Genomic DNA, 25,112 nt, shown 5'->3' with positions numbered 1-25,112 from the left:
TTCCCTGCCCCAGCTGTGTGGATCCCTGGCAGCCCTGGATCCCTGCTGCACCGGGGCCTGGCAGCCCTGGATCCCTGCTGCACCGGGGCCTGGCAGCCCTGGATCCCTGCTGCACCGGGGCCTGGCAGCCCTGGATCCCTGCTGCACCGGGGCCTGGCAGCCCTGGATCCCTGCTGCACCGGGGCCTGGCAGCCCTGGATCCCTGCTGCACCGGGGCCTGGCTGCCCTGGATCCCTGCTGCACCGGGGCCTGGCAGCTCTGGATCCCTGCTGCACCGGGGCCTGGCAGCCCTGGTTTTGGGGACATTTCTCCCCCAGATGCAGCTGCAGGCAGCAGGGTTTGCCGGGAGCTCTGTGAGCCGGCGCAGCCTTGCCCCGGCGCGGTTATCTCAAAGGGCGCAGCAAACATTAACTGATTGGGATTTGCCCCCACCTCCACAGGAAGGAACTCAAAGGATATCTGGGACTGTTTCAGCCCGGCCCTGAGTCGCAGCCACCTCTGGGGTGGGGCACAGCTCGGCTCCAGCCTGGCGGCTGCGTGGGCAGCACGGTGCCACCGACGGCCCCGTGCCCGCAGCCCACCCGTGGCACGGCCACCTGTGCCCTCTGGGGCTGCTTGGCACCCCGGGGGAGTCACTTGGTTCACCAGGGGATGTGACTTTGTCCCCCTGAGCGGGGGAACTTTGCACCCCAAGGGACGTGTCTTTCATCATGGGTGCGGAGAGGAACTTTGTACTGCAAAGGATGTGACTTTGCACCCCGAGAGGTCACTCTGCATCCCTGGCATGGGACGCTTGGAACCCCGAGGGAACGTGACTTTGCACCCCAAGGGAATGTGACTGGCACCCCAAGCTAGGGGGAAGGGTCATTCTGCACCTAAGGGGTCACTTGATACCCCAAATGTCACTTAATATCCCCGTGAAAGGTCACTTTAAACACTGACTATGTGACTCCACACCCCAAGGGGGTCCCTTCATACCCCAAGGGACTTGACTTGGCAATCTGGGCTGTCCCGTGGGTGTCAGAGGGATGGAACCCCCCCAGGGACAGGGGACTGTCCCCAGAGGGATGGAACCCCAGGGACACAGGCCTGTGCCCACAGGGATGGAAACCTGCAGGGACATGGGGCTGTCATTGTCCCACCAACCCCGAGGGGTGGCCAGGCTGCTTCCTGAGCTGATCCCAGCAGGTTGCTCTGGTGGCAGGGCCTGTCCCCGTGGGGAGGGGACAGCAGGGACAGCGCAGGGCTCACCTTCACTGCCGGGGGGGCTGCAGGTGTCGCGCTCGGCGGAGCCCTCGCCGTCCGAGGTGGCCCCGTCCCTCTCCGAGGGGCTCTTGTCCCCCACCGCGGCGTCCTCGCCTTCCTCCATCGCTGCCAGGGACCCTGTGGGAGCACGGACAGGGCGGTGAGGAGGGCACAGCCGCGGGGAAAAGGTGCCAGGGGGTTTTGCCAGCTGGGAAATCAGGATGCCGGGAGGAGATGCCCCACTCTGGGGGGGAAGGAAGGGAAGCTCTGCTCAGCCATCCCTGCAGTGCAGCTTCTCCCTGGGGTGCTGTCCCCTTGCAGAGGTGGCCATGTCTTGCTGCAGGTGCCCCCTCCCTGGGGCACGGCGGGGAATCAGCCTGGCAGCAAGAGGGGCTCTGTGCCCACCCCAGAAATGATCCCCACCGCCCCTTATCCGACAGGGGACACCGACCCACGGGCATGGCACTGCAGGGGGGACACGGGGACAAACGGGGCGCACACGGGGGACACCCCTCAGCCCTGCCATCTGTTCCCATGGCAACGCAGCCACATCCCCAGCCAGGCAGGCAGGGCCCAGCCCCGGTGGCACGCATGGCACACATGGCACACATGGCTGGCACCGCACGACGCCGCAGGACCGGGGACTATGAGGGGACCATGAGGGGACCATGAGGGGACCAAGAGGGGACCAAGAGGGGACCACGGGGGGATCAGAGCAGGGCCAGCCCGTCTGCAGACCTCAGCTGCTCGCCGTGACTCCAGGCATGTATATTTACAGCAGCAGAACAAAGAGCCCATAATCTATACAAAGCACACAACAATGAGCGTGAATAAAGAGGCTGCCGGAGAAGGGAAGGCAATTTATTCTAATTCTGCTAATTTCAGTTCCAGCACAATTAAAAAGGCTCTGATAATATTCAGAAACAATCGCCAGCTAACAAATCGTTTCTCCCGCTGTAAATGAAACATTGTTAGGCTAATTTCTTCCTTCACGCCTTCACGGCTCTTGGGCTTCTGATAAAGTTAACCCGACGCTCGCCTGCGCCGGGCTTTGGCACCTCCAGCCTGCCCAGGGAGGGCTGGATGGGGCTGGGAAGGGATGGGTGGGACCAGGAGGGCACCTGGCACCCACCCGAGGGTGCTGAGCCCACCCACATCCTGCCTGGGAAAGCAGCAGGAGGATGAGGATGGCTTTGGGTACCACAGCGTCGTGGCCTACAGGGATGACGGGCGACCAACAGCATCCCATGGATGCATCCCAAACCCCACCCCAAAATACCCATCCCCAGCCAGGAGGGAAACGGGGATGCCCCATATAAATCGAACTGGATGCTCCGTATAAATCCAGCTTTGAGTGGAGTGGAGTCACCAAGTTCCTACAGGGATGATGGGTGGCCATCAGCATCCCAGGACCATCACTGGGGTCCCTGGATCCACCCTGGGATGACCCACACCCCACCCTGAAATCTCCATCCCCAGTCAGGGAGGAGATGGGGATGCTCCACCTAAATGCAGCTGGGGTTTGGTGTCACCCAATACCTACAGGGGTGATGGGGAACCAACAATCCCAGAATCTTCTCACTGTGATCCCTGGATGCATCCTGGGACCACCCACACCCCACCCCAAAACACCAAGGCCCAGCCACGAGGAAGATGGGGCTGCTCCATATAAATCCAACGTGTCAAACCTGGTATGGGGACGATTGGTGGCCAACAGCATCCTGGAATCATCTCACACAGCCCCAGGATGCATCCCACCCCAAAGCACTCCCGAGGGAGATGGGATGAATAAAATAGATAAATATAAATAAAAATATAATAAAAACAAGATAAATCTAACCTTGCAAAAGCAGGGGTTTGGGGACCACGGTGTCACCAGTGCCCACGGGGAGGCTGGGTGGCCAACAGCATCCCAGAATGGTGTCCTTGGGTGAATCCCAGCCCCACTGCAGCACCCAGTGCCCACCAACCCCCCAGCTGTGTGGGTTAAACCAACCACTGGGGAAAAAAAAAATCAAAAAAGGGGAAAAAAGGGAAAAAAAAGAAGCAAGTGAGGGAGAGGGAGCAGGAGCAGGAGCGGAGGGAGCGTCACTTGCCCGGGATTGCTGGGAGCCCTGCACAGTTATCACCGCACACAGCCTCCCTCGGCTGGCCTGATCTGTCTATTCTTCATTAAGCAAATACGCTGAAATGGAAATGAAAACATAATAGCTATTTGATTCTCGGCGAGATATTTTGCATATTGGTTCAGTGCTGATAGTGGAATTTCATCAACTCCCTTTTTTCATGCTTTAAAACTGAATTACTGAGGCTGGTTTTACAGAGAGGGGAAGAGCCAAAAAACGCTCCCTTCCAAGATACTTAGCTTCGACGATTAACTCTTCTCCCTCCCTCCTTTTTTTTATTGATAACGAGCAAGGATTTTTTTTTTTCCTTCTTTTTCCTCTTTTTTTCCCCTCAAAAAATAATATTAAAAAAAAGAAGGCAGTGACTGTATAAAGTTGCAGGGAGCTGTGGCCGTGTCAGCAGGGCTGGGCCGAGGGTCGGCATTCCCAGGGAAACCCGGCGTTATCCAGGTAATGATTTGATCACTGCACTCCAATTAAGGCTCTCCCAGCGCAGGAACAATAAAGCTTTTCTTGATTCTTTGTGCTTAGCTGGTAAATTAAATAAAAGGCAAAAGAATATAGGGAATCAAGGAGGAGGAGGAGGAGGGGGGGGGGACTTTTCCAGGCTGCCAAGAGCGAGACCCTGGGCGCTCGGAGAGCCGGCACGGAGACAAGAGCAAAGTGATAAGAGGCCTTGATAACAGATAGAAAATAGCAACAGCCACAGACTTTCCCACCGGCTCTGGAGCAGGGAGGAGGAGGAGGAGGAGGAGGAAGAGGAGGAGGAGGAGTTCCCATGGTGGAAAGCAGGTCCTGGATTGGGAACACGTGCAGGCTGGTGGCAACCTGCCTTCCCCGGCTGGCGCTCGGCGCTGCTGTCAGGTCCAAGTGTTTATTTTTAAATACGAATTTAAATAAAATTTCCCATCCGACTCCTTTCCAATTCCCATCTCTGGAAGCGTTCAAGGCCAGGTTGGATGGGGCTGGGAGCAACCTGGGCTAAATGGAATGTGTCCCCGCCCGTGGAGGGGGAGGAAGGAGATGAGCTTTAAGGTCCTTCCAACCCAAACCATTCTGGGAATCCACAACCCTTCTTTCTAAAAATAAAAATTCCTCCAAGTCCCATCGGGCAGGGGATGAGTCCAAGGAGGGCTCCAGGAGTCAGGGAATGAGAGACAGAGTCTGGACCTGGGTGAACTCACATCCCAAACCTTCTCTCCAGGCACCTCAAAGCTCAGCCTTGGCACTGGGGGGCACAGTGGGGACATCCACTCTCCATCCTTCCAGCTCCTCCTCATCCCTGCACTGGCACCATCCTCTTCCAATTAAAAACCACAATAATAATAATAATAATAACCATAATAATAATGAATACCAACCCAAAAGCAGGTAGGCAGGGCTCCAAAACAGGTTTTGGGATGCACAAAGCATCACCAGGATACTCATCCATCGCCTCATGCTGGAAATGTGAGAATTCCACTCAAGATTTGTCCCCTAAACCACCTCTTTTCCCCCTAAATTACAGAGCCAAGAGCAAAGTGCCGCAGGAGCAGGGCAGAATTCCCCGGGGGAAGATGCTCCTGGAGCCAGTCCCAGCTGCTCCTTGAGCAAAGGCAGCCCTGGTGCTTTGGTGGGACCCGGAGCATCCCGGGATTCCCCGGGGTCTGGTGGCAGGGCCGTGCCACCAACACCCAGAGAACGAGCCGGGCTGCAAATGCTGCAAACCCGCTATCTGATGGGCCGCCCGCCCGCTCTTCTCACCCAATTCCTCCCCGGGCCCTGCCGGTGTTTGCTTTACCAACGACCTCGGCTGCTCCCCGTTCCCCGCCGACCGACCGGGGATGCCAAGCCGGGACAAAGAAACTGGTGCTGAACCTCCCCGCGGTGATGCTGCACGCAGTTCCAACAGTCTGGGCTCCGTTTGGGTGGAAAAAGGGGATTTTTGGAGCACAAATCAGCCCCTCCATCCCCTATCGGGCCGGCTGCAGCATCCCGGGCCAGGCTGTTCCCAGGGGTATCTCCCCGTGAGAGATCAGCCCCGTGCACGGAGCTGATAGAGGCTGGGGCCGGCCCCGGGGGGCTTTATCTCAAATTTGGGGCCCTTCTCCATCACCTCCAGATAAAGCTCACCCTGACCCTGCCCGTGGTGCTCTGGGGGAAAAGGGCAAGGAAAAAAGAGTATGGCTGGGGGACTGGGAGGTGTAGAGGAGGATTTATAATGTATTGATCATGATTTGGTATTAAATTATTACTGGTTTATCCAGGAGGTGGTAGAGATGCTGGGATTGCTGATGGGGGGATATTTATAATCATTTACAAATTAATTTTATAGGCTTATTACATTTTTGTATTCTGGCCTAATTTATCCCAGAGGGGAATAGAGGACAGAGGAGCTGGGTGATGCTGTAATTCTTGATGGGAAGATGCTCCAGCTGCTCATGAGGGGCTTTATATTGATTAATATTATTAAATTTATAATCTGTTAGGCCTAATTCATACCAGGAAGGGGAATAAAGGGTGGTGGGGGAAATAGAGATGGTCAGGGGATGGAGGGGGTGGGTGATGCTGCCATTGCTCGTGGGATGGTATTTACAATAATAGTTAAATTTATAATAATAGTTAAACTTATAATAATAGTTAAATTTATAATAATCATTACATTTAAAATATACTTAGGCCTAATTTTTCCAGGAAGGGAACGAAGGACAGGGTGGGAATGGAGGTGTTGGGAAGGCTGGGATTTCTCACAATGAGATGGGATGCTGCCCTTGCTTGTGGGATGGTATTTACAATAATTGTTAAATTTATAATAATGATTACATTTAAAATAATGATTACATTTATAACAATGATTACATTTATAATAATGATTACATTTATAATAATGATTACATTTATAATAATGATCACATTTATAATATACTTAGGCCTAATTTTTCCAGGAGGGGAACGAAGGACAGGGTGGGAATGGAGGTGTTGGGAAGACTGGGATTTCTCAGGATGGGATGGGATAGGATGGGATGGGATGTGATGGGATGGGATGCTCCAGTCACTGCTGGGGAGCTGCTCTGTCCCAACCACCACAGCCTGGTCTGGTGGAAGGTCCCTGCCCTGGATTTGGATACTTCTCCCACCTGGAATAAAGAAGAGCTCCAAGTTCCTTCCCAACCCAAACCATTCCAGGGCGAAATCCAGACCCCTCCGCATGGGACGGAGCCCCCGGAGCATCCCTCGGTGCTGCGCTGCCCTGGGGGAGCCCCCCAGGGAAGAGCAGGAGCGGGGAGAGGCCGAGCCTGAGAAAAAGCAGCGCTGCTGATAGGGGAGGGATTGGTTTCAGCCGGAGCTGCTCGCGCTGCCAAGCCCGGGCGGGATCGCGGCGGGTGCAGTTACTGAACATTCATCACTGCCTGAACTCTGTAACTTTATCAGCAGCGAGCGGCGCCAGCGCCGGCCCCGGCTCCGATGGGCCGATAAAGCACCGAGAGATCCCGGGAGATTGGGGCGCTCCGGGGGCCGCCATTCCCAACGGGGACCGCCGGCGCATCCAGCGGGCAGGGCAGGCAGCCGGGACACGGAGCCGGGGACAATGACAATGGAGTGACTTTAGGCTTCAGATGGGCTCGATAAGGCCCTGATAGATTTGGAGAGAGCGGAACGGAGCCGTGCCGGGCGCGGAGGATGGATGGATGGATGGGGATGCTCCAGAGAGGGATGCGCGGAACGTGGCCTGGAGAGCGCACGGAGCCGCCACGGGAGCACAGCGGGGAAACTGAGGCAGCTGCTGAGACTGGGAGAGAAGGAGCAGTCCTGCCTGGGGCTTGCCTCCATCCAAAGCCCATCCAAGAGCAGTGGGAGGTGTTTGTCCCCATGGTGATCCAGGATGTGGGCGCTTCAGGAGCCGCTGGATACGCAAAGAAATTCCATCCAGGAAGATCAGGCTCCAAGCACGCCACCCCTGCTCCCTGCCAGAGGGTGGAACTGAGGGAAAAGCCCTCAATGCCACCCCTGCTCCCTGCCAGAGGGTGGAACTGGGGGAAAAACCCTCAATGCCACCCCTGCTCCCTGCCAGAGGGTGGAACTGGGGGAAAAGCCCTCAATTCGGATACTTCTCCCATCTGGAATAAAGACATTCCAGGCGGGAGTGGCTGCGGGTGGGGATGCTCAGGCAGCACTTGAGCACATCAATAGCAGGTGACAGCGAGGACAGAGGTCAAGCTCTGGGCTAATCCAGCGACAAATTACCCTGAGATGCCGAGCTGGAGCCATCCCCCTTCCTGTGGGAAGCGCCTCCAGGTCCTGCCAGGTCCATCCTGCTCCCAAAAGCGATGGAAAGGGAACAGGGATGGTTTTCAGTGTCCACCCCAAGGCTTTCAAGTCTGTGGCAGGCCTGGGTGACAACAAGGCCCAAGGGATGAGGACAAGGATGGGGACAGGGGATCTCAGCACAGATGCTCTGGCTGGGATGTCCCTGCTGCTCCCAGTCCCACAGGATGCCCCATCCCAGCTCCCAGAGCCATCCTGGAGCACCCCAGGGAACCAGCAGGAACTGTGGGGCTCCAGGGGCAGGGAAGGACCCTCGGAGGGCACAGCCAGGTTGGGTGGCCCAGCTGAGAGCAGCTGGCACCAAACCTGGCACATGGAGATCCCTGGGACAGCGCTGCTCCCAAAATCCTTCCCAACCCTCCTCTTCCTCCAACTCCCAGCCCTTCTCCTGCCCAGCTCCGTGGACACCGAGTTCTCTCCGTGCAAACGTGCCTGTGCTGCCTCTCTCTCTCTCTCTTTCTTTTTTCTAATTTTTTTTTTTTTCCTGTTCTTGGCATTTTGGTGGAGCGAGATAAGAGCGAAAAACAACAGAGCTGCCCGGAGAGTGAAAAAGGGAGATAGATAACGCAGATACCGACTCCTACACAAAACAGTCCTGGCTTTATCTCTGCTTTTTATCACAGTTCCCCTAAAAAAAAAATAAAGAGAGCAGCCCAACTGGAATGGGGCAGCACATTAAAAAATGAACTTTATACTGTTTGCTCTTTAGTTTTATATTTAGATGAAACAAACTCAGACAGGCTTGTGGTCGATACCTGCTCCAAGCTAAGGAGTCTGGAAGCTCTGTTTGCTCCAGTGGGGATGAGGGAGGAAAGCCAAGGAGCTGAGCACGGATGGGGCAGAGGGATGAGCGTCCAGGGCACATCCTGCAGAGATGGAGAAATGGAGATGCTTCCTGAGCATCCCTGGTGCTGCCAGCTGGGGGACAGATCCCACCTGCAGGATCCTGGCCATGTGGCACAGCTGGCAAAGCCCAAGCTGCCCATGATGGGAGCAGGTCCCTGGGTGCAGGAACAGCATCTCCATCCCACCAAAAATCCTCTGTATCCCCCCCATTCCTGAGGGCACCTCACAGGGCTCTGCCCTCCAGCTGGGAAGGGCATTTTGGAGCGGCAAAATCCCAACTCCCAGGGCACGGCCAGAAAGAGGGAAGGAAAGAGGAAAAAAAAAAATAATAAAAATGGACTGGAGGTTTTTCCCTCCCCTCGCACTCCCTTCCCTACCTTCTTTTTGAAAAACATAATTTATCTGTGTATTATCAAGAAATCCAGACACTTTAATCAGTGAGCTATGAAGTCAGTATTTCCATTCTTATCTAGCGGAGGAGTGGAAATGGAGAGCAGATAGGCAGCTCCGAGCCCGGCCGTGGTGGGGAATGTTAATGGGAGGAGCGGCGGAGCCATTGGCTACCGAGCTGCCGCTATCGCTGCCATTATCGCGCCCTTATCGCCGCAACCATCGCAGCGCAGTAATGGGGCCAGTTCAACTTTCCGCATTATCATAGGAGCTGCGAGTAGCATGAGAGGCCTCGGCTGGGAGACGGAGAAGAGAGAGAGAGAGAGAGAGAGAGAGAGAGAGCGGCCAAACTTCCCGGCGGAGCAGGGAGGGGAGGGAAGAGCGGCTTTTCCTGCCCGCCGTGCCCTCCCGGGATGGGGATGCTCTGCCTGAGGCTCCCGGTCTCACACTGCCAAAGCTCCGGGGGAACATCTCCAAAGCCGCGGGGACTGACTCCTCCAACATCACCATACTCTGGGTATCAACCCAAAGGCACATCCCCAAACCCCAGGTAAGACCCAGAGAAGCATCCCCAAAACCGCAGGCACCAATCTCATCGAGCATCCCAAAACCCTGGGGACCATCCCAAAACCCTGGGTACCATCCCAAAGCACACTCCCAAAGCCCAGGCACTGACCCAGAGAAGTATACCAAATCTTATCAAGCTTCCCAAAACCCTTGGTACCATCCCAAAGCACATCCCCAAACCCCAGGCACTGACCCAGAGAAGTATCCCCAAAACCCAAAACCCCTGGCACCAATCTCATCAAGCTTCCCAAAACCCTTGGCACCATCCCAAGGCACATCCCCAAACCCCAGGCACTGACACAGAGAAGTATCCCCAAAACCCCTGGCACCAGTCTCATCAACTATCCCAAAACCCTGGGTACCATCCCAAGGCACATCCCCAAACCCCAGGGACCGACCCAAAGAATTATCCCCAAAACCCCTGGCACCAATCTCATCAAGCATCAAGTTGCTCTTCACTCTTCTCTCGCTCCACCCAAAGCCCTGGGTACCATCCCAAGGCACATTCCTGACCCTGCTGAGCATCCCCCCCAAAGGCTCAGGCACAGCCTCAAGGTGCATCCCCAAACTCCTTCAAGCATCCATAAATTCCTGGGCACTCAGCCCAAGGCACATCCTTAAAGCTCCAGGCACTGAATCTGTGGGGAATCCCCAAAATCCAGCGTGCCAAACACTCCCAAAATCCTGGGCACCGACCCCAAAGCCCATCCCTAAAGCAAGGGGTACTGACCCCATCAAACATCCCCAAACTCTGGGTTTGCATTCCCAAAACTGCAGGCACCATTCCTAAATATTCCCAAAGCTCCAGGCACTGACCCCATTGAACATCCCAAAAATTTCCAGGCACTGACCCCACCAAGCATCCCCAAAAATCCTAAATACTGCCAAAACTCCAGGCACTGACCCCATTGAACATCCCAAAAATTTCCAGGCACTGACCCCACCAAGCAGCTCCAAAAATGCAGGGACCCATCCTAAATATTGCCAAAACTCCAGGCACTGACCCCACTGAACATCCCAAAAGTCTCCAGGCACTAACCCCACCAAGCATTCCCAAAAATCCTAAATACTGCCAAAGTTCCAGGCACTGACCGCAATGAACATCCCAAAACCCACACACTGACCCCAAAATCTCCCAGCCATGACCCCACTGAGCATCCCCAAGCCCTGGCACTGACAGGGAGGCACATCCCCAAATGCTGGGGTCAGGCTCCCAGCTGGTCAAGGCCGAGGGAAAACAATGGATGCACATTTCATCAGATGGACAAACCCGAGGAGCACATTTCCTCCACGCGCTATCGAAGGGGAGATGTCAAGAAAATATGTTGATGTGAGAAAGAGGAGATAAAGAATTATTTTGGAGGAAAAGAGCCGTGGAAGGCTCTTATCTGGAGTGACTCATAGGCACACACTCCTTAACCCCACTGCAGCCCAAGGTCAGCAGTTGCATTCCTTTCGGCATTTCAGCCCTTCCAAAAAAACATGTTGCTGCAGGAACAATGTGGAGCCTTTACCGGGCAGCCATCGGAAGAGGGAACTGTATTACCCCGAAACACTTGAACTTTCCTGATAAAAGGAGCAGCAGGACACAGCCCGGCCAAGCTGGAGCGGCCAAAAGCCCTGAGTCAGGCAGCAGGAGCAGTCATGGGACGTGGCGCAGAAAAGAAAGGGAGATATTGGCCTGCTGCTCCCATTGCTGCTCCTCTCCAAAGTGGGGGAGCTGATTTCTTGGCCCCATGGGAAGGAAAAAAATCCACATCCTCAGCATGGAGTGTGGTGCAGGGCTGGCACAGAGGCCTTTTCCAATTCATCTTCTCCAATGTTGACTCTGAGGAGCTCCAGGTTCCTCGTTCCTGCCCGTTGCTCACATCCCTCTCTCTGGGCAGCATCAGCTCTCAGCCCTGGCTGTGCCTCTGTGGAAGCTCTGGGCTGGTTTTCCCTCCACAGCAACGCCCCATCCAGTGTTTTCCAAGGCAGATCATGTTTTGGTTTTTTTTTGCAGCAGGACGGAGAGAAAACATCCTCAAAACATCCTCAAAACATCCTCTTCCTTCGGCCAGCACGGCTGCGTTTGACCCCAAATCCAGCAGCACCAGCAGCTCCATCCCCAGCCCTGCTGCTCCCACTCTGGGCAGCCTTGTCCTTTGCTCTCCCAGGGATGTGGGTGTCCCCTCAGGGCTGGGAATGTCCCATGGCACGGCGATTCCTGCCCCAGGATGATGTGGACAGGGCGATGCCTTTGGGGTGCTGCCCCTCTCCAGGAACCCGGGCTCACCTGTGCCGTGGCGCTGCCTCCTCGCACAATTCCTGCAACACCCGTGGGGAAGGGATTGCTTTCCTCCCCAGCCCTGATTGCCGAGCTGGCCCCATCACAACTTGGCCAAAGGGGAAGCTGCAGCTGGCTAGGTGGCCTCGTGATTCACCGTGCAAAATAAGACCTTGCCCAACCTCGCCATCGGGATGCCGAGGTGTAAATCCCGGCTGGAGGTGGCTTCCCCGGGGTGCCAGGGACAGTCCATCACCATGGCTCTGTGCCCACGCTGGGGATGGTGTGGGGGTGTCCCCCGGGGGCTCAGGAGGTGGAAGAGCAGCAGCAGACACAAAACCAACCCAGCCCCAGCGCCCACGGCCCTGGAAGGAGCTGCTGGCAGAGCCTCCTCACCTCCCTCGCCGGGCCCTTGGCAGAACTGGTTTGGCCATGGCCAGCCTGGATCCAGGCCTGGCTCCCTCAGCATCCTCCTCATCCTCCTCTCCTGGGGGTGGCCAGGAAGAGCCATCCTGGGATGCACCCCCAGCACGGCCCCAAAGGGCTCACAGGGTTCCCTGGCATCGAGGGATGCAGTGTGGCACAGCTGGCAGGGCACGGGGCGGTGGCACTGGCCAGCAGTGCCATCTCTCCATTATCCATGGTGGATGGAGCTGTCCCCTTGGCCACCAGCTGCCAAGCTTCTCCTGGAGCTGGGGCCTGCAGGGATGCTCACACCTGGCTGTGCAAGGGGAGGGAAACTTCTTCCAGCATCACCTGAGGCTGGGGCAGGAACGTGCCTGGTGGGAAACACCTGGGGGCGGCTGGGAGAACTCCATATGGTGGGCTCTGCTGGGTGCATCCCACCAGAGTCCCACTGATCCCACCAGTATCCCACAGGTATCCCACTGATTCCACCAGTATCCCACTGATCCCACCAGTATCCCACTGATGTCCCACCGGTATCCCGCTCATCCACTGATGTCCCACCAGTCCCTCCCCTATCCCACGAGGCTCCCCAGCCCTGGGAGCCCCCAGTGTCACATCCCCGAGGCCGGTGACAGCCGGGCTGGGCAGAGCCACTGCGGGGGCAGCGGTGCCACAGGGCTCTGCCACCCTCGCCCTGCCAGCTGCTCGGTGCCACCGCCGCGCCAGGGCTGGCAAAAGCCTCGGGGCTGTTTGCTCAAGAGGGGAGGGGTTGGCAGGGCAGGCAGGCAGCGCCCCGTGGGTGTCACAGACATGTGGGACACGGGGATGCCACCCTGGGCATGCCAGCAGTGGGGTACGGGGGGCTGGGAGGCTGAGGGAGCCCAGGGATGGGCAGAGAATTCCGGTTTTAGGGCAGAGCTGAGAGGCCCTGATGGAACCCAGCTCGTCTCAGGAGCAAACCCTCCCCACCCCATGGAGCACCCCGGGGTAACCCCTCCCCAAACACCCCCACCTCGGAGGCGCGGATGGGGAAACTGAGGCACGGCACGGAGGTGGCGGGGATGGAAAAGTGCAGCTGCATCAGAGCGCAGAGGGAAAAACAGCCCAAAAAAAAAAAAAAAAAGGCAACAACAAGCAGAGGAGGTTGAAACAGAGTCACCTGAAAGGGAAGGAGGACTCGGGAGGGAGGGAAGGCAGCGGGAAGGAGCGGGCAGGAGGCGTGCCGGGAGCATCCCACGCCACCGGCTGGCTCACCACGCCGCCGCTAAAAATAGACGCTGGGTTGGCCACTGTCATCTTTTAAAGAAACGCGATTTTCCAAGCTCCCCCAAGGGAGGGAAGGATGGGCTCACGGGCTCTCCCACGGCCACCCCTGCCCGGCATCACCGGGGAGCGCCCGAGCGTGCAGGAGGAGAGGAAAAAATAAAACCAAATAAAAGCACACCCGAGCCCAGCACGGCCCATCGAGAGACGGCGGCTTTAACAGCGCAGATCGCGCTCCTTATCTGACACCATCTAATGGCAATTAAAGAAAATCCACATGCAAAAATATGACGGTGTTTTCACCTCCCCCCCGCCCCGCTCCAGCCCAGGCCGTGCGTTCGCTCGGCGGTGCAGAATGGGAGATAACGATCAAAAAAAGTCAAAGCTCTCATCAAACTAATGCAACATCTGCAGCCGATAACAGGAGCTGGGAGAGCTCGGCTTCTCAACCCAGCTCGCTTCACAGAGCACGTGGAGGGGGGGAAAAAACCACCCCACCACCTTGAGAAACAAAAACACACATGCAGCTGCCCCCCATCAGATAATTAAAGTGCCTGCGTTAATCACATTTGCAGTGGAACAAATTGTTGGAGCCCTTTTGCCCCTCTTTGCTGTGTTTGTTGTTGTAGCGAATCCTGCTCCGGTCTGGTGGGGAGAGATAAGTGCTCCTTATCAGCCCTGGCAATCTCTATCAGGATGGAGATCGGGGCTTGGCGCTTATCGGGAGCTCAGATCTACTGTAGCTGAGCGCAGAATAAAAAGGGAAAAGGAAAAAAAAAAAAAAAACCACCACCATAAAAAAAAAAAAAACCACAAACAGGCCCCTGCAACTATGACAAAACACTCGCTTAGGAACAGCAACAAAAAAATAATAAAAAATATGTGTATTAAAAGAACAAGGGAGGGGGAGGCACATCAGCGCGATGAGATCAATCTCGCTTATCAGCTCCCCCATCGCAGGACCCGGCGCTGTGAAAGCACCGGCAGCTGCCAGAGCCTCGCTCATCAGCTGGGCGCCCGCGCTCCCATGTTTGAAGTTAATAAATATAACAGGCTATCTGGGTTGGAGATCAGCTCCTGCTCCCTATCAGCCCCTCACATCTATCTACCAGCAGAACAAAAGACAGACACACACAAAAAAAAAAGAAAAAGAAAGAAAGAAAAAAAAAATCAACCACCCCATAAGGCAGAAGCAGCTGCAGGGAGGTTGGTGGCACAGGCAGGGATGGAAAGAAACTGTCCTCTGCGGGCAGGAACCCCCAGAAATGAAAGGCAGAGATGCTCGGGGTGTTTTCTGCGCTATCGAAAGCCACCATCGCGATGCGATCGGCTCTGAAACCTCCGCAGCTCTGCCGAGGGGGCTCGGAGGGAGCGAGCGGCACCCCCGGCCCCTCCGGCCCCGCTGGGCTCCGGCCCGGAAAGGCAGCGAGGAGGGCAAGGTTAAAGCAGCCGGTTAAATATAGTCCGGTGTCTGATCTCTGCCTTATCTGCGCTGGCGATCGCCCGCTCTCCCGGCGATCTCCCCGCGAGCCTTAATCTGCGCCTCGCATCGGGCTCCAAAAAACAGCACAACAAAACCCCAACCCCGCAAGAGAAGGCGAAGCCCGAGCGAGAACGTCGCGTCACCCAGGAAAATAAAATCAGCAGATACCAATCTGGAGGAGGTTTTTAATGCTCCAGCCGAGATGATAGGGAGGATAGACTTTGTGGAAACAGGTCCGGTGTGTACATGAGAGGAGTCTGGTTACCGGAGCCCTGATTCATGCATACCTTCCCCGATGGAGCAGCGGCAGGGCGCTCTCGCCGCGCTCGCCGCCTCTAATGACTGTTTTCATGTTGACACATACAGGAAGGCTTCCAAGCTCTCAGCTTTTAATCACTTTTGGCCATCGCCGGCGGCCTGAGATCAGCCTCCCACTTTATCATTTCTTCACATCTCTGCAGAAAAGCAGCAGAGGAAGGAGATACGAGGAGCAGCAGCGGCAGCCGCCGCCGCCCGGCCGAGCTGCCACGGCCTCGTCCTGCCCCAGTTTGCCCCGCAAAGTGGGCGCTGGGAGCGGGCATCCCGCAGGATTCCAGCGCTGCCGCTCCCAGGGCTCCCAGCGCTGCCGGCTGAGCGAGCTGCAGCCACCCAGACACGGCTTTCTGCCGAAATAAAGCCGCGGAAGTTGGAGAAAGCCAAGGGAGAAAAGTATCCCGGAAAAAAGAAAAAAAAAAAAAAAAAAAAAGAAAGGAGGCAGCTGGGACTATTTTTAACTCTCCCCGGGTAAAAGTCTAGCTGAGCGTTATCACCACGGCAATCACCCCAGGCAGGGAAACAGGTAGGTGCAACTCAGCCTTGCAATTATTTCAGGAGAAAGATAAAGGTAGATTATCACATGGTGGCCAGCCTTCCCTATCCTCCCATCTCCCTCTTATCAGCAGCTTCCATCGACTCGAGGGGGAAAGAAAAAAAACACACACACACACCGGAGAGGAGGGAGAAAAGCCAAGCTGAGCCCGGCACCAAAAAACTTCCAGCACTTTGCAGGATTCCTCTGCCTTGCTGGTACATCCTCGCTGGAGCAAAACAAGAGCCCGGCCGGTGGAAACCCTCGGGAAGCGCCATGGCCCAGGGAGGGACAGGGATGTGCCCAGGGAGGGACAGGGATGTGCCCAAAGCCCCGAGGGATCCTGCGGCGCTTCCTCATGGCCACGTCCCACCTGGGCTGGGATGCAGAGCGGCACCTGGGGGGCCAAGGACAGCGTGCCCGGTGGGGAGGATGGCACATGGGCACCATGGGGACGGTGGCACGGCGGGTCCAGCAGCGCCCAGGCAAATGGGGGTCCCCGTACTGGAAGAGCAGGGTCAGGGCGCTGTCCCCGCGGTGAGCAGCCCCCGGCAGGGCTGGGGTACCCCAGGGAGGATGGGGAGCCCTCGGCAGGGCTGGGGTGGCCCGGCGGCGATCGGGAGCCCGGGGAGGGGTTCGGGGAGCCCCCGGCCCTGGCCGCCGGCGCTGGATGGGAGGCAGGCGGGGGAGATAAGATCACAATTTCAGGCCGTCCCGACAGAGCGATGTTATCAGGACGGGACTTGCAGAACGGAATATTTTAAAGCCTTATCGGGGCCCCCATCGGGAGCCGGTACCGGAGCCACCGCGCTGGCGGGGGGGAGGCGGCGCGGGAGGGAGGAGGGAGCGGCGGGGACAGAGACCGAGGCAGGCGAGCGGCCGGTAGCGGGAACGGGCACCCACGGCGGCCGTCCCGGGGGGCTCCCGGCTGTATCCCGGGTGTGTCCCGGGAGTACCGGGGGCAACGCGGGAAGGGGTGCGGGAGCGCTGCCGCCGAAGGCGTGGTGCACAAAAATAAGCGGGGAGGGGGCGTGGGTGCGGTGGGTCCGGCAGGGAACGGCGGCGGGGGTGCCGGTAGCGGCCACTCACGTTTGATCTGCCGGGGGTTGCTCTGTTTCCTCCTGGACATCGCTCGGCGAGGGGCGAGCCCGGCGCCCCGGCTGGCGGCTGGGCGGGCGGCAGGTGGGTGGCGGCGGGCGGGCCCCCGGCTGCTCGCATGCCCGCCCGCCCGCCCGCGGGGCCGGGGCCGGGGCCGGGCCGGGCCGGGGCCGGGCCGTGCTCGGCGGAGCGAAGCCGCCGCCGCCGCCGCCGCGGGATTTTCTCAATGGGCGCCGCGCCGGATCAAACCCGCGGAGCGCTCCGGGGGGCGGGGCCAGCGCCGCCGCCGCGGCCGCCCATAGGCCCCCGCCCCCCGCCGGCCACGCCCACCGGATGGCGCGCGCGGCGGGGCGGGGCTAAGGGCAGAGGGGGCGTGGCCTCGGGGCGCGCTCCCTGCGGGGGCTCCGTGCGCGCTCCCGCCGCGGTCCCCAAAGGGTCCCAAAGGGGTCCCAGCCCCGCTCTGGGAGCCCCGTGAGGCTCCAGCCCCTGATTTGGGTCTGGCACCACCCCATTAGGTCGAACTCCTCCTTTTGGGTTCCACAACCCATCCCCAGCATCCCCAAATTCCCTTTTGGGGTCTTCAATCCTTCTTTGGGTTCCCTAAATTCCCCTCTGGGATCCCTTGTGATTCTCTGGAAGCTCCTGCACTCACAGCAGGAGTGAGTCCCCCTGCTGGAACCTCAGTGCTATCACTGAGTCCCAATTCACCTTTTGCAGATCCTCAAAGCCTCTTATGGCGCCCCCCAAACCTTCTGTGGGGTGCCCAGGGGCTCTTTTGGATCCCTTGGAACCCCTCTAATTTCCAGATGAATGGTCCGAAACCTCCCACTTGTGACTTCCATGGGGTCGGTGACGCCCCAGGACACCCTGGGGATGGTGTGGGTATCCTGGGGTCCCCCCTTGGCATCATCCCACCCAGGTGACCTGTGAGCATGGACAAATTTTGGGTTGAAACATGGGTTAAACAGGAGCCACTTAGATTTTGAATCCACGATGGAAATATTGTCCTGTGAAAAACAACAATTTCTCCCAAACTGGACTTTGCCGTGGCTGACCTTGGATCAGGGGGATTTGGTGGTGATGGCCTGTGGTCCCCAGATCTTGATGGGTTTTTTGATCATTGCCAGTGGTGAAGGCTGGTGGTCCCCAAATAATGATGGATCAATGGAGGGGGCTGTGGGGACATGGCACAGCTCGGTCATATCCCTTCTCCATCTATCCCCGGACATGGGATGTGCTTTTTTTCCCCCCCTTTTCTTCTTCTTCTTCTTTTTTTTTTTTTTTTTTTTAAGGGTTTTTAATTAACTTCCTGTTTCAATGGTGGGATAATGAGTTTTAAGCAGCGCATGATTCCAGTAAAGAGGTCAAACCGGCAATGAGGATGTCAAAAGAAATTAAGTTAGGAATTAAGAAGAAATCCAGGGGAGAAAAAAGAAAAAAAAAACCCAATGGAAGGAGGGAGACGCTGCTGAGGACAAGGCTCTCTGGCTGACCACCCCCCAAAACCGTGCTGGTGGCGCCTTTCACCTCAAATGGCCTCAAATTGCTGCTTTACTGGAGAGCATCCCTGGGACCATCCCTGGGACCATCCCTGGGTCCATCCCCTCGGGGGGCAGCTCTGCTTGTGGAGCTCTCCCATCCCTCCCAGCCAAGGCTCCAAACCCAGCTTTTTCCTGCTCAAAATATCCTATTTTAGGGTTTTTTTGTCCCAAGTGGGCTCTGCTCCGTGCCAGCCGTGATGGTTCTGCCTCCTGAGGGGATCCCAAACCCATCCCGGCCCTTTTGGGGGTCCCCGGGCTCCCCCCGGCTCTGCTGTGGGGATTTTGGGGCTGGGGGCGCGGCAGATCCAGCCGGTTCCTCTGGCACATCCATGGGTGTCCCCCGTGGTACCCACCTGGCGTGTTTGCTTACGCCGAGATAATTAGACAAGCGTTTAATTAAACACAGCATCGTTAATTGCGCGGGTTTGAGGGGCTGGGGGGAGCGAACACCGATGAGGTGCCCAAATTTCCTCTGCCCAGGAGGCAGCAGGGGGATGGGGGCTGTCCATGGCTCTTTGTGCTGGAAGAAGGGGTGGCAGCATCATGAGGGGACATTGTCACGCCCACGGGGGGCTGCATTCCCCCCCAAAAATGCCCCAAAAGCCTCGCTGGAGCTGATGGGTGCTGCCACCCTGCCCTGGGAAGCAAAGGAAACAGGTTGCAGTCCTTCCCCTGGCACGTCCCTTGCCAATGTCCCTTTAATTCCCTTTCTGGCACCATCCCAGAGCCACCTGGACCCCTCAGGGGTGACAATTCTCAGTCTTGACCACCACCCAAGGGCGGCATCCCTGCCAACGTCCCTTTAATTCCCTTTCTGCACCATCCCAGAGCCACCTGGACCCCTCAGGGGTGACAATTCTCAATCTTGACCACCACCCAAGGGCTGCATCCCGGCCAATGTCCCTTTAATTCCCCTCCTGGCACCATCCCACACCCACCTAGACCCTCCAGGGGTGACAATTCTCAGTCTCAACCACCAACCAAAGGCTGCATCCCGACACGGGGATGTCCTCAAATGCCACATCTCAACACAGGGATGTCCCCAAATGCCACATCCCATCCCCAAATGCCACATGCCGACATGGGGATGTCCCCAGCTGCCACATGCCGACACAGGGATGTCCTCAAATGCCACATCCCTGCTCAGGGGTGTCCCCAAATGCCACACCCCGCTGCCCCGTCCCCCGGGGGCACCCATGGGTGGCCCTGCACGGGGACAGGCGGCGCGGTGGCGGTGCCAGAGGCAGGGCTGGGTGTTCTCCCTGCTCCCTTCCCGAGGCCGCGCTGTTTGCAGGGGAGCCGAACAAACAGCGTGTTTTCCCGAGGAGTGAATTACACGCCTGCAGAGCAGAGATAATGCGGGAGCAGCCGTTCCCCCCATTGTGAGCGAGGTGACATCTTTTTATGGAGCTGTGTACATTTGTATTAGTGCCAATTAATCTGCCCTGATATTATTAGAGACGCGGCGAGAGGAGGCGGCGGCGGCGCAGGAATGTCAATGGGAAGAGCCAGGCGCTGCCTCTGCCGGATTTCAGGGTTCAGGGGGGCATTTTGGGGGGCTGTGCTGAGCCCCCGGTGCCACTGCCCGCTGGCACGGTCTGCCAATGCCCCAAACCCAGCTTTTTTCCTGCTCAAAATATCCTATTTCAGGCGGTTTTGTTGTCCCAAGAGGGAGGACTGGCATCACCTGCAGAAGGGCCCTGCCACCTGCTGGCAGGAGAACACGGCCCTGGGTGCCACTTGTCACCCGCCCTGGCTCAGCCCGGGGTCCTTGGCACAGCTTGGGCACAGCTTGGGCATGGATGTGACACGGGTGGGACGGGGCAGGAGCAAAGCTTGGGCACGGTTTGGGAATGGTTTGGGCACGGTTTGGGCACGGTTTGGGCACGGTTTGGGCACGGTTTGGGCATGTTCCTCCCTGACTTGGGCACGTCCCACTGCTGTGGAATTCCGGGAGCTGCGGTGGCAGCGTGGAAGGGTTTGGGATTGAACCAAATCATCCCAAGCCTGGAATGGTTTAGGGTTGAAAAGCCTCCAAGATCATCGAGCCCCAGCACTGCCAAGGCCACCACTGAACCATGTCCCCAAGTGCCACATCCACGTGGCTTTTAAACCCCTCCAGGGCTGGGGGCTCCAGCTCTGCCTTGAGCAGCTGGGCCAGGGCTGGGCAAACCTTTCCATGAAGAAATTTTCCCAGTATCCAACCTAAACCGCCCCTGGTAGAAATGGTGCTGGGTGCTCCTGAACCAGGTGGGAATGTGTGGGTGAGCAGCCCCCACACCCCAAATCCAAGGCTGGGATGTCTCAGTGCTTATTTCCCCCTCCCTCTTACTATCTCCTCCTGTAGGAATGATGTTCTAATTCCCAAAAGGAGCAATCCAAGCCATTCCTGGGCTTCAGGAGCATCACTGCTGGCAGGATGGCATCCATGGGGGCTGCATGGCTCCTGTGCTCCTCTTCCCACTCTTCACAACCCCAGGGCTGCAGGTTTTCCTGCATGAATTCAGCACCCTGTCAGGATCCCTCCCTGTCACACACCCTGGGGGGGAAAGTGGGAGCTGGGCTTTAAATTCCTGCTGTGCAAGGAACGGCCAGATTTGACTCAAAAGCAAAAAAAAAAAAAAAAAATTCCTAAATCTTCAGCCCCTGCTTGCAGCGTGACAACCATGGTGGATCCTGTTATCCTCCAGGCTTTATGGAGAGGCTTAAAGCACCTCTGGCTCAGAAACTTGGCTGTGGGGCTGAGAAAAGATTTGGGGGGGCTTTGAGAGCAAACAGCTTGAGGGAAATTTAGGGTGGTGGCAAGAAGCCAAGAAATCCCCCCTGAGGGGCTCCATCAATGCCAGGCTGCTCCCATCAGACCCACCCTGCAGCCCCTGGATCTGTCCCACCCCATGTGGGTGCAGACTGGCCCCATATCCTGGGGCTGCAGGGCTGGGACCCCCAGATGTGCTGGGTCCAGGGGAGCCCCCCTGTGCTGCTGTCCCCTGCTGAGCAGGGAGTTAATCCCCACAGGGAGAAGCTGCCTGGCTTTGCATCCTCGCTGGAATTACGGTGACAGGGGCCTGCAATCTCCTGAGGGACAAACGCTGCTGGATAATGCAGGACTCAGCAAACCCGGGGGCTTTGGGCAGCTCAGAGGAGCTGATGGGTGTGGGGGAGAACAGGGGGGAAAAAACCTACTCACATTTAGAGGGGAAAGGATAAATTAAATAATTCAGCCCCCAGAGATGGGGGGATGATGCCAACATCTCCCTGGGGAGTGGCATTCCCGAGACAGAGGTGGGCATCACTCATGTCTTGGGCTTCCAGAAAATGGGTGCAGCTTTGGGAAGGGGTCCCTGCACCCATCCAGGGCCCTGGGGATGGGTCCCATCCCTGCAGCATTCCCCTGGCTCCCAGCAGACTCATTTCCAGGTGCCCAGGTGATGAATCTGGAGGTGTGGGAGAGCTCTGGTAACAACCAGGCATGAAAATCTCCTCCTCCGCCCTGCAGGTTTGCTGCCCTGGTGAAATATAGCACAGGGAAAACATAAAAGTCCCATTTCCAGCTCCATAATATTTCCTGCCAAAACAAAGTAAAATGTGCCGCCTTAAATTTTCTGCAAAATTCTTTTGAGGTTATTTTTTTCCCTAAATTAAGCCATACTAATTATTTTCAGCCACTTTATCTCCACTCTGCAACACACCAGGAGGGTGCAGGCGGCAAGCATTTTAAGCCTCCATAAACAAAAGAGTAGTTTGGAAAATAATTCTATCAATTAATCAAATTAATCCTGCAGTTTTAGTTACAAGCCCCGAGTGGCGAGGATCCCAGCCGGCGGTGCCGAGCTATCTCTCACTGACAGCGGCTCCGTGTTGCGATTGCGGCGGTAATTAAAGGATGGGATACAGGAATTAAAGGATGGATGGGTGGAATACACCGCCTCTGTGGGGGCTCCCAGCCCAGCCCGGCGGGGCCGCAGAGGTCAGCTCGAGGACAAAGCGGGGATGAGAGAACTGGGCCTTCAGCAGCACCGTCATCATCATCATAATCAATCACCATCGTCATCACCATCATCATTATCATAAAATGGGGATGGGCAAAATGAGCCCTCACCACCACCATCATCATCATCATCATCATCATCATCATCATCATCATCATCATCATCATGATCATCATCATAATCAATCACCATTGTCATCACCATCATCGTTATCATAAAATGGGGATGGGCAAAATGAGCCCTCACCACCATCATCATCATCATCGATCACCATTGTCATCACCAGCAGCAGCATCATCATCATCATCGCCATCACCAACACCGTCATTATCACTATCATCATCAAAAAGGGATGAGCAAAGTGGGCCCTCACCATCATCATCATCATCACCAACACCATCACCATCAAATGGGGATGAAGAAAATGGCCCCTCACCATCATCATCATCATCATCAATTGGGAATAAGCAAACTGGGCTGTTGCCATCATCACCATGGCCAAAACTGTCATCTTTGTCATCATCACCATCACAACTGGGGATGAGCAAAGTGGGACGTCATCAGCACCATCATCATCAGCAGCATAATGAATTTGGGATGAGCAAACCGGGCTGTCACCAGCACTGTCACCATCATTGTCATCACCACGAACAACTGGGGATGAGCCAATTGGGCCGTCACCATCACCATCCTCATCATCACCACCACACCACCATAAATATGAGATGAGCAAACTGGGCCGTCACCATCAACGCCATCATTATCATCATCACCATCAAAAATGGGGAATGATTAAACTGGGCCATTATCATCACCATCACCATCTCCATCACCATCACTGTTACCACCTTCACCACAAATTGATGACCAACCTGGGCCATGAACAGTTGGTGATGACCAAACTAGGTAACCCCATCACCATCACAAAGTGATGATGACCAGACTGGACCACCACCATCACCACCTGATGATGATAGATCAGGCTGTTGCCACTGCCAGTTGGTAATGACCAAATTGGGCTGTGACAATGGCCAATCCATGATGACCTAACTGCGCCATCACCACCACCAGTTGAGGAATACCAAACCAGCCACCACCACCATCACCTTGGATTTTTCCCCTCAAGGGCAAGACTCTCCTGCCATGAGCAGCACTTGGACAAGATCTGTGAGGAAGAGGAGCTGCAGGAGCATCTTCACTGTTGAGAAGCTCCACCACTTTGCAAACCATTGAGGTGACAGCAGTGGCATCAAGGACCTTCTCAGCCCCTTTACAGAGGACGCCTCAAACATCCCACAAACATCACGCAGACATGGAATTTCTGTGAAAATATTGGAATATATTTGAAAAGATTAATCATGGATGACTTTACAGTACCACCCCATATTTTTATCTCATACTTTATTTAACAATATTAAAGAGGCACTTTAAAAGCACACGGACAACATCATAAAACGGCGTTTCCTGCTCTCTCTCTGCTTCTCTGGACAAAATATCAAAATAAAAACTTTTGACAGAACACATTGCACCCAAGGTAAATTACCTACAATAGTTTTTTATACAATACAAAGAATTGTAAAGATACATATTAACAGAATAAAGCCTCTTTTTTTTTTTTCCTTTTAACTCTAAAACAAAACAAAAAAAATCATTGCAGGACAGACGCAAAGTACTCTGACTGTTCATATCACATCAGTGCATTACTTCACCTCCTTGACTTGGGAGTATTTCAATAAAATCTTTCCATGTCCTCATTTGCACCTGAGATTTCTTTCTGGATCCAAAAGTTTGGTTGTAGAACGCGCTCGTTTAATGTGACGTAACATTTTTGACACTATGGAGTACCAGCATAGAGGAGCTTTTTCCCTAAAGTTGTGTTTTTTCCCTAAAATTGTATTTTTCCCCCTAAGTTGTATTTCTTCCCCCCAGTTGGATTTTCCCCCAAAGTTAATTTTTCTCCCTAAGGCTGAATGTTTTCCCCTTTGAATTGGCCTTTTTTTTTTTTTTAATTCTCTTTTCCTGCTCCATTTTTTTTTGACAGATAATCACTTCTCCCTACCAATTCCCCATTTTTTTTTTCAATCAAGGAAGTCTGTATTCACATTACAAATGAAGAATAGCACCAGTAACTGCATAGTACAAGCGGATACCTATAGAGCCACTACGTCAATACAGTAAGAGAGTTTAGAAGTGATACCGTTGAGGGCACTCGGACAGTACCGGTTTTTGCTGCGGTAAATTGGCACAGTTTTCTCGTTGCACAAAACAACCCCCCCCACAAACAAAAAGAAAAAACACACACACGCTCACACACGCACACAAAAACCCCAAGAAACCCTAAAAAATCAGAGTTTGTCACAAGTGTCAAGGTGCAGTTTGCTCGCGGGGACGCTTCTCCTCCAGTCCCATCGTCTACAGTGGTCAAAGAGTGGCAGCATCCTCTGGAGGGCTCCGACAGCCCCAGAACCCCAGAGCTGGGTCGTCCTTCTCTTGACGATGTAGAAACAAAATTCTTAGGGATGGCTGTCAAAATATAGGACACTTGGGTCTTAATTTAATTTTTTAATTGTATCATCGCTCAGGCCAGCTCCCAATTAAATGAATTGTACGGGATTATTTGTGCAAAATCTTCCACAAAAAAAAAAAAAAAAAAAATTCGCTTTCTACAGTGTACTGCACCTTATGAATAAGACGTCTACGGAATGAAGTTCATCTCTTCAAGTACTTTGTACAAAGAT

The 25,112-nt window shown here is 55.5% G+C and overlaps 1 protein-coding gene across 1 annotated transcript in view; it reads right to left on the bottom strand.

The window, feature by feature from the left end:
* The window catches only part of ZFPM1 (zinc finger protein, FOG family member 1), a 35,775-nt gene extending 18,872 nt beyond the window's left edge, over positions 1-16,903 (bottom strand). The window contains exons 1-2 of the mRNA XM_058034121.1: positions 16,836-16,903; positions 1,252-1,383 (exon numbers count right to left, since the gene is read on the bottom strand). Coding sequence (XP_057890104.1) covers positions 1,252-1,383; positions 16,836-16,875 — 172 coding nt within the window. The 5' untranslated portion in view covers positions 16,876-16,903. The remainder of the gene's footprint in view (positions 1-1,251; positions 1,384-16,835) is intronic.
* Positions 16,904-25,112: the final 8,209 nt, after the last annotated feature.

Source organism: Melospiza georgiana, chromosome 14 (assembly GCF_028018845.1).
Source record: "Melospiza georgiana isolate bMelGeo1 chromosome 14, bMelGeo1.pri, whole genome shotgun sequence".
Classification (NCBI taxonomy): Eukaryota; Metazoa; Chordata; class Aves; order Passeriformes; family Passerellidae; genus Melospiza; species Melospiza georgiana.
Note: the sequence above shows the minus strand (reverse complement) of the source record. Positions and strands in the feature narration are given on the sequence as shown.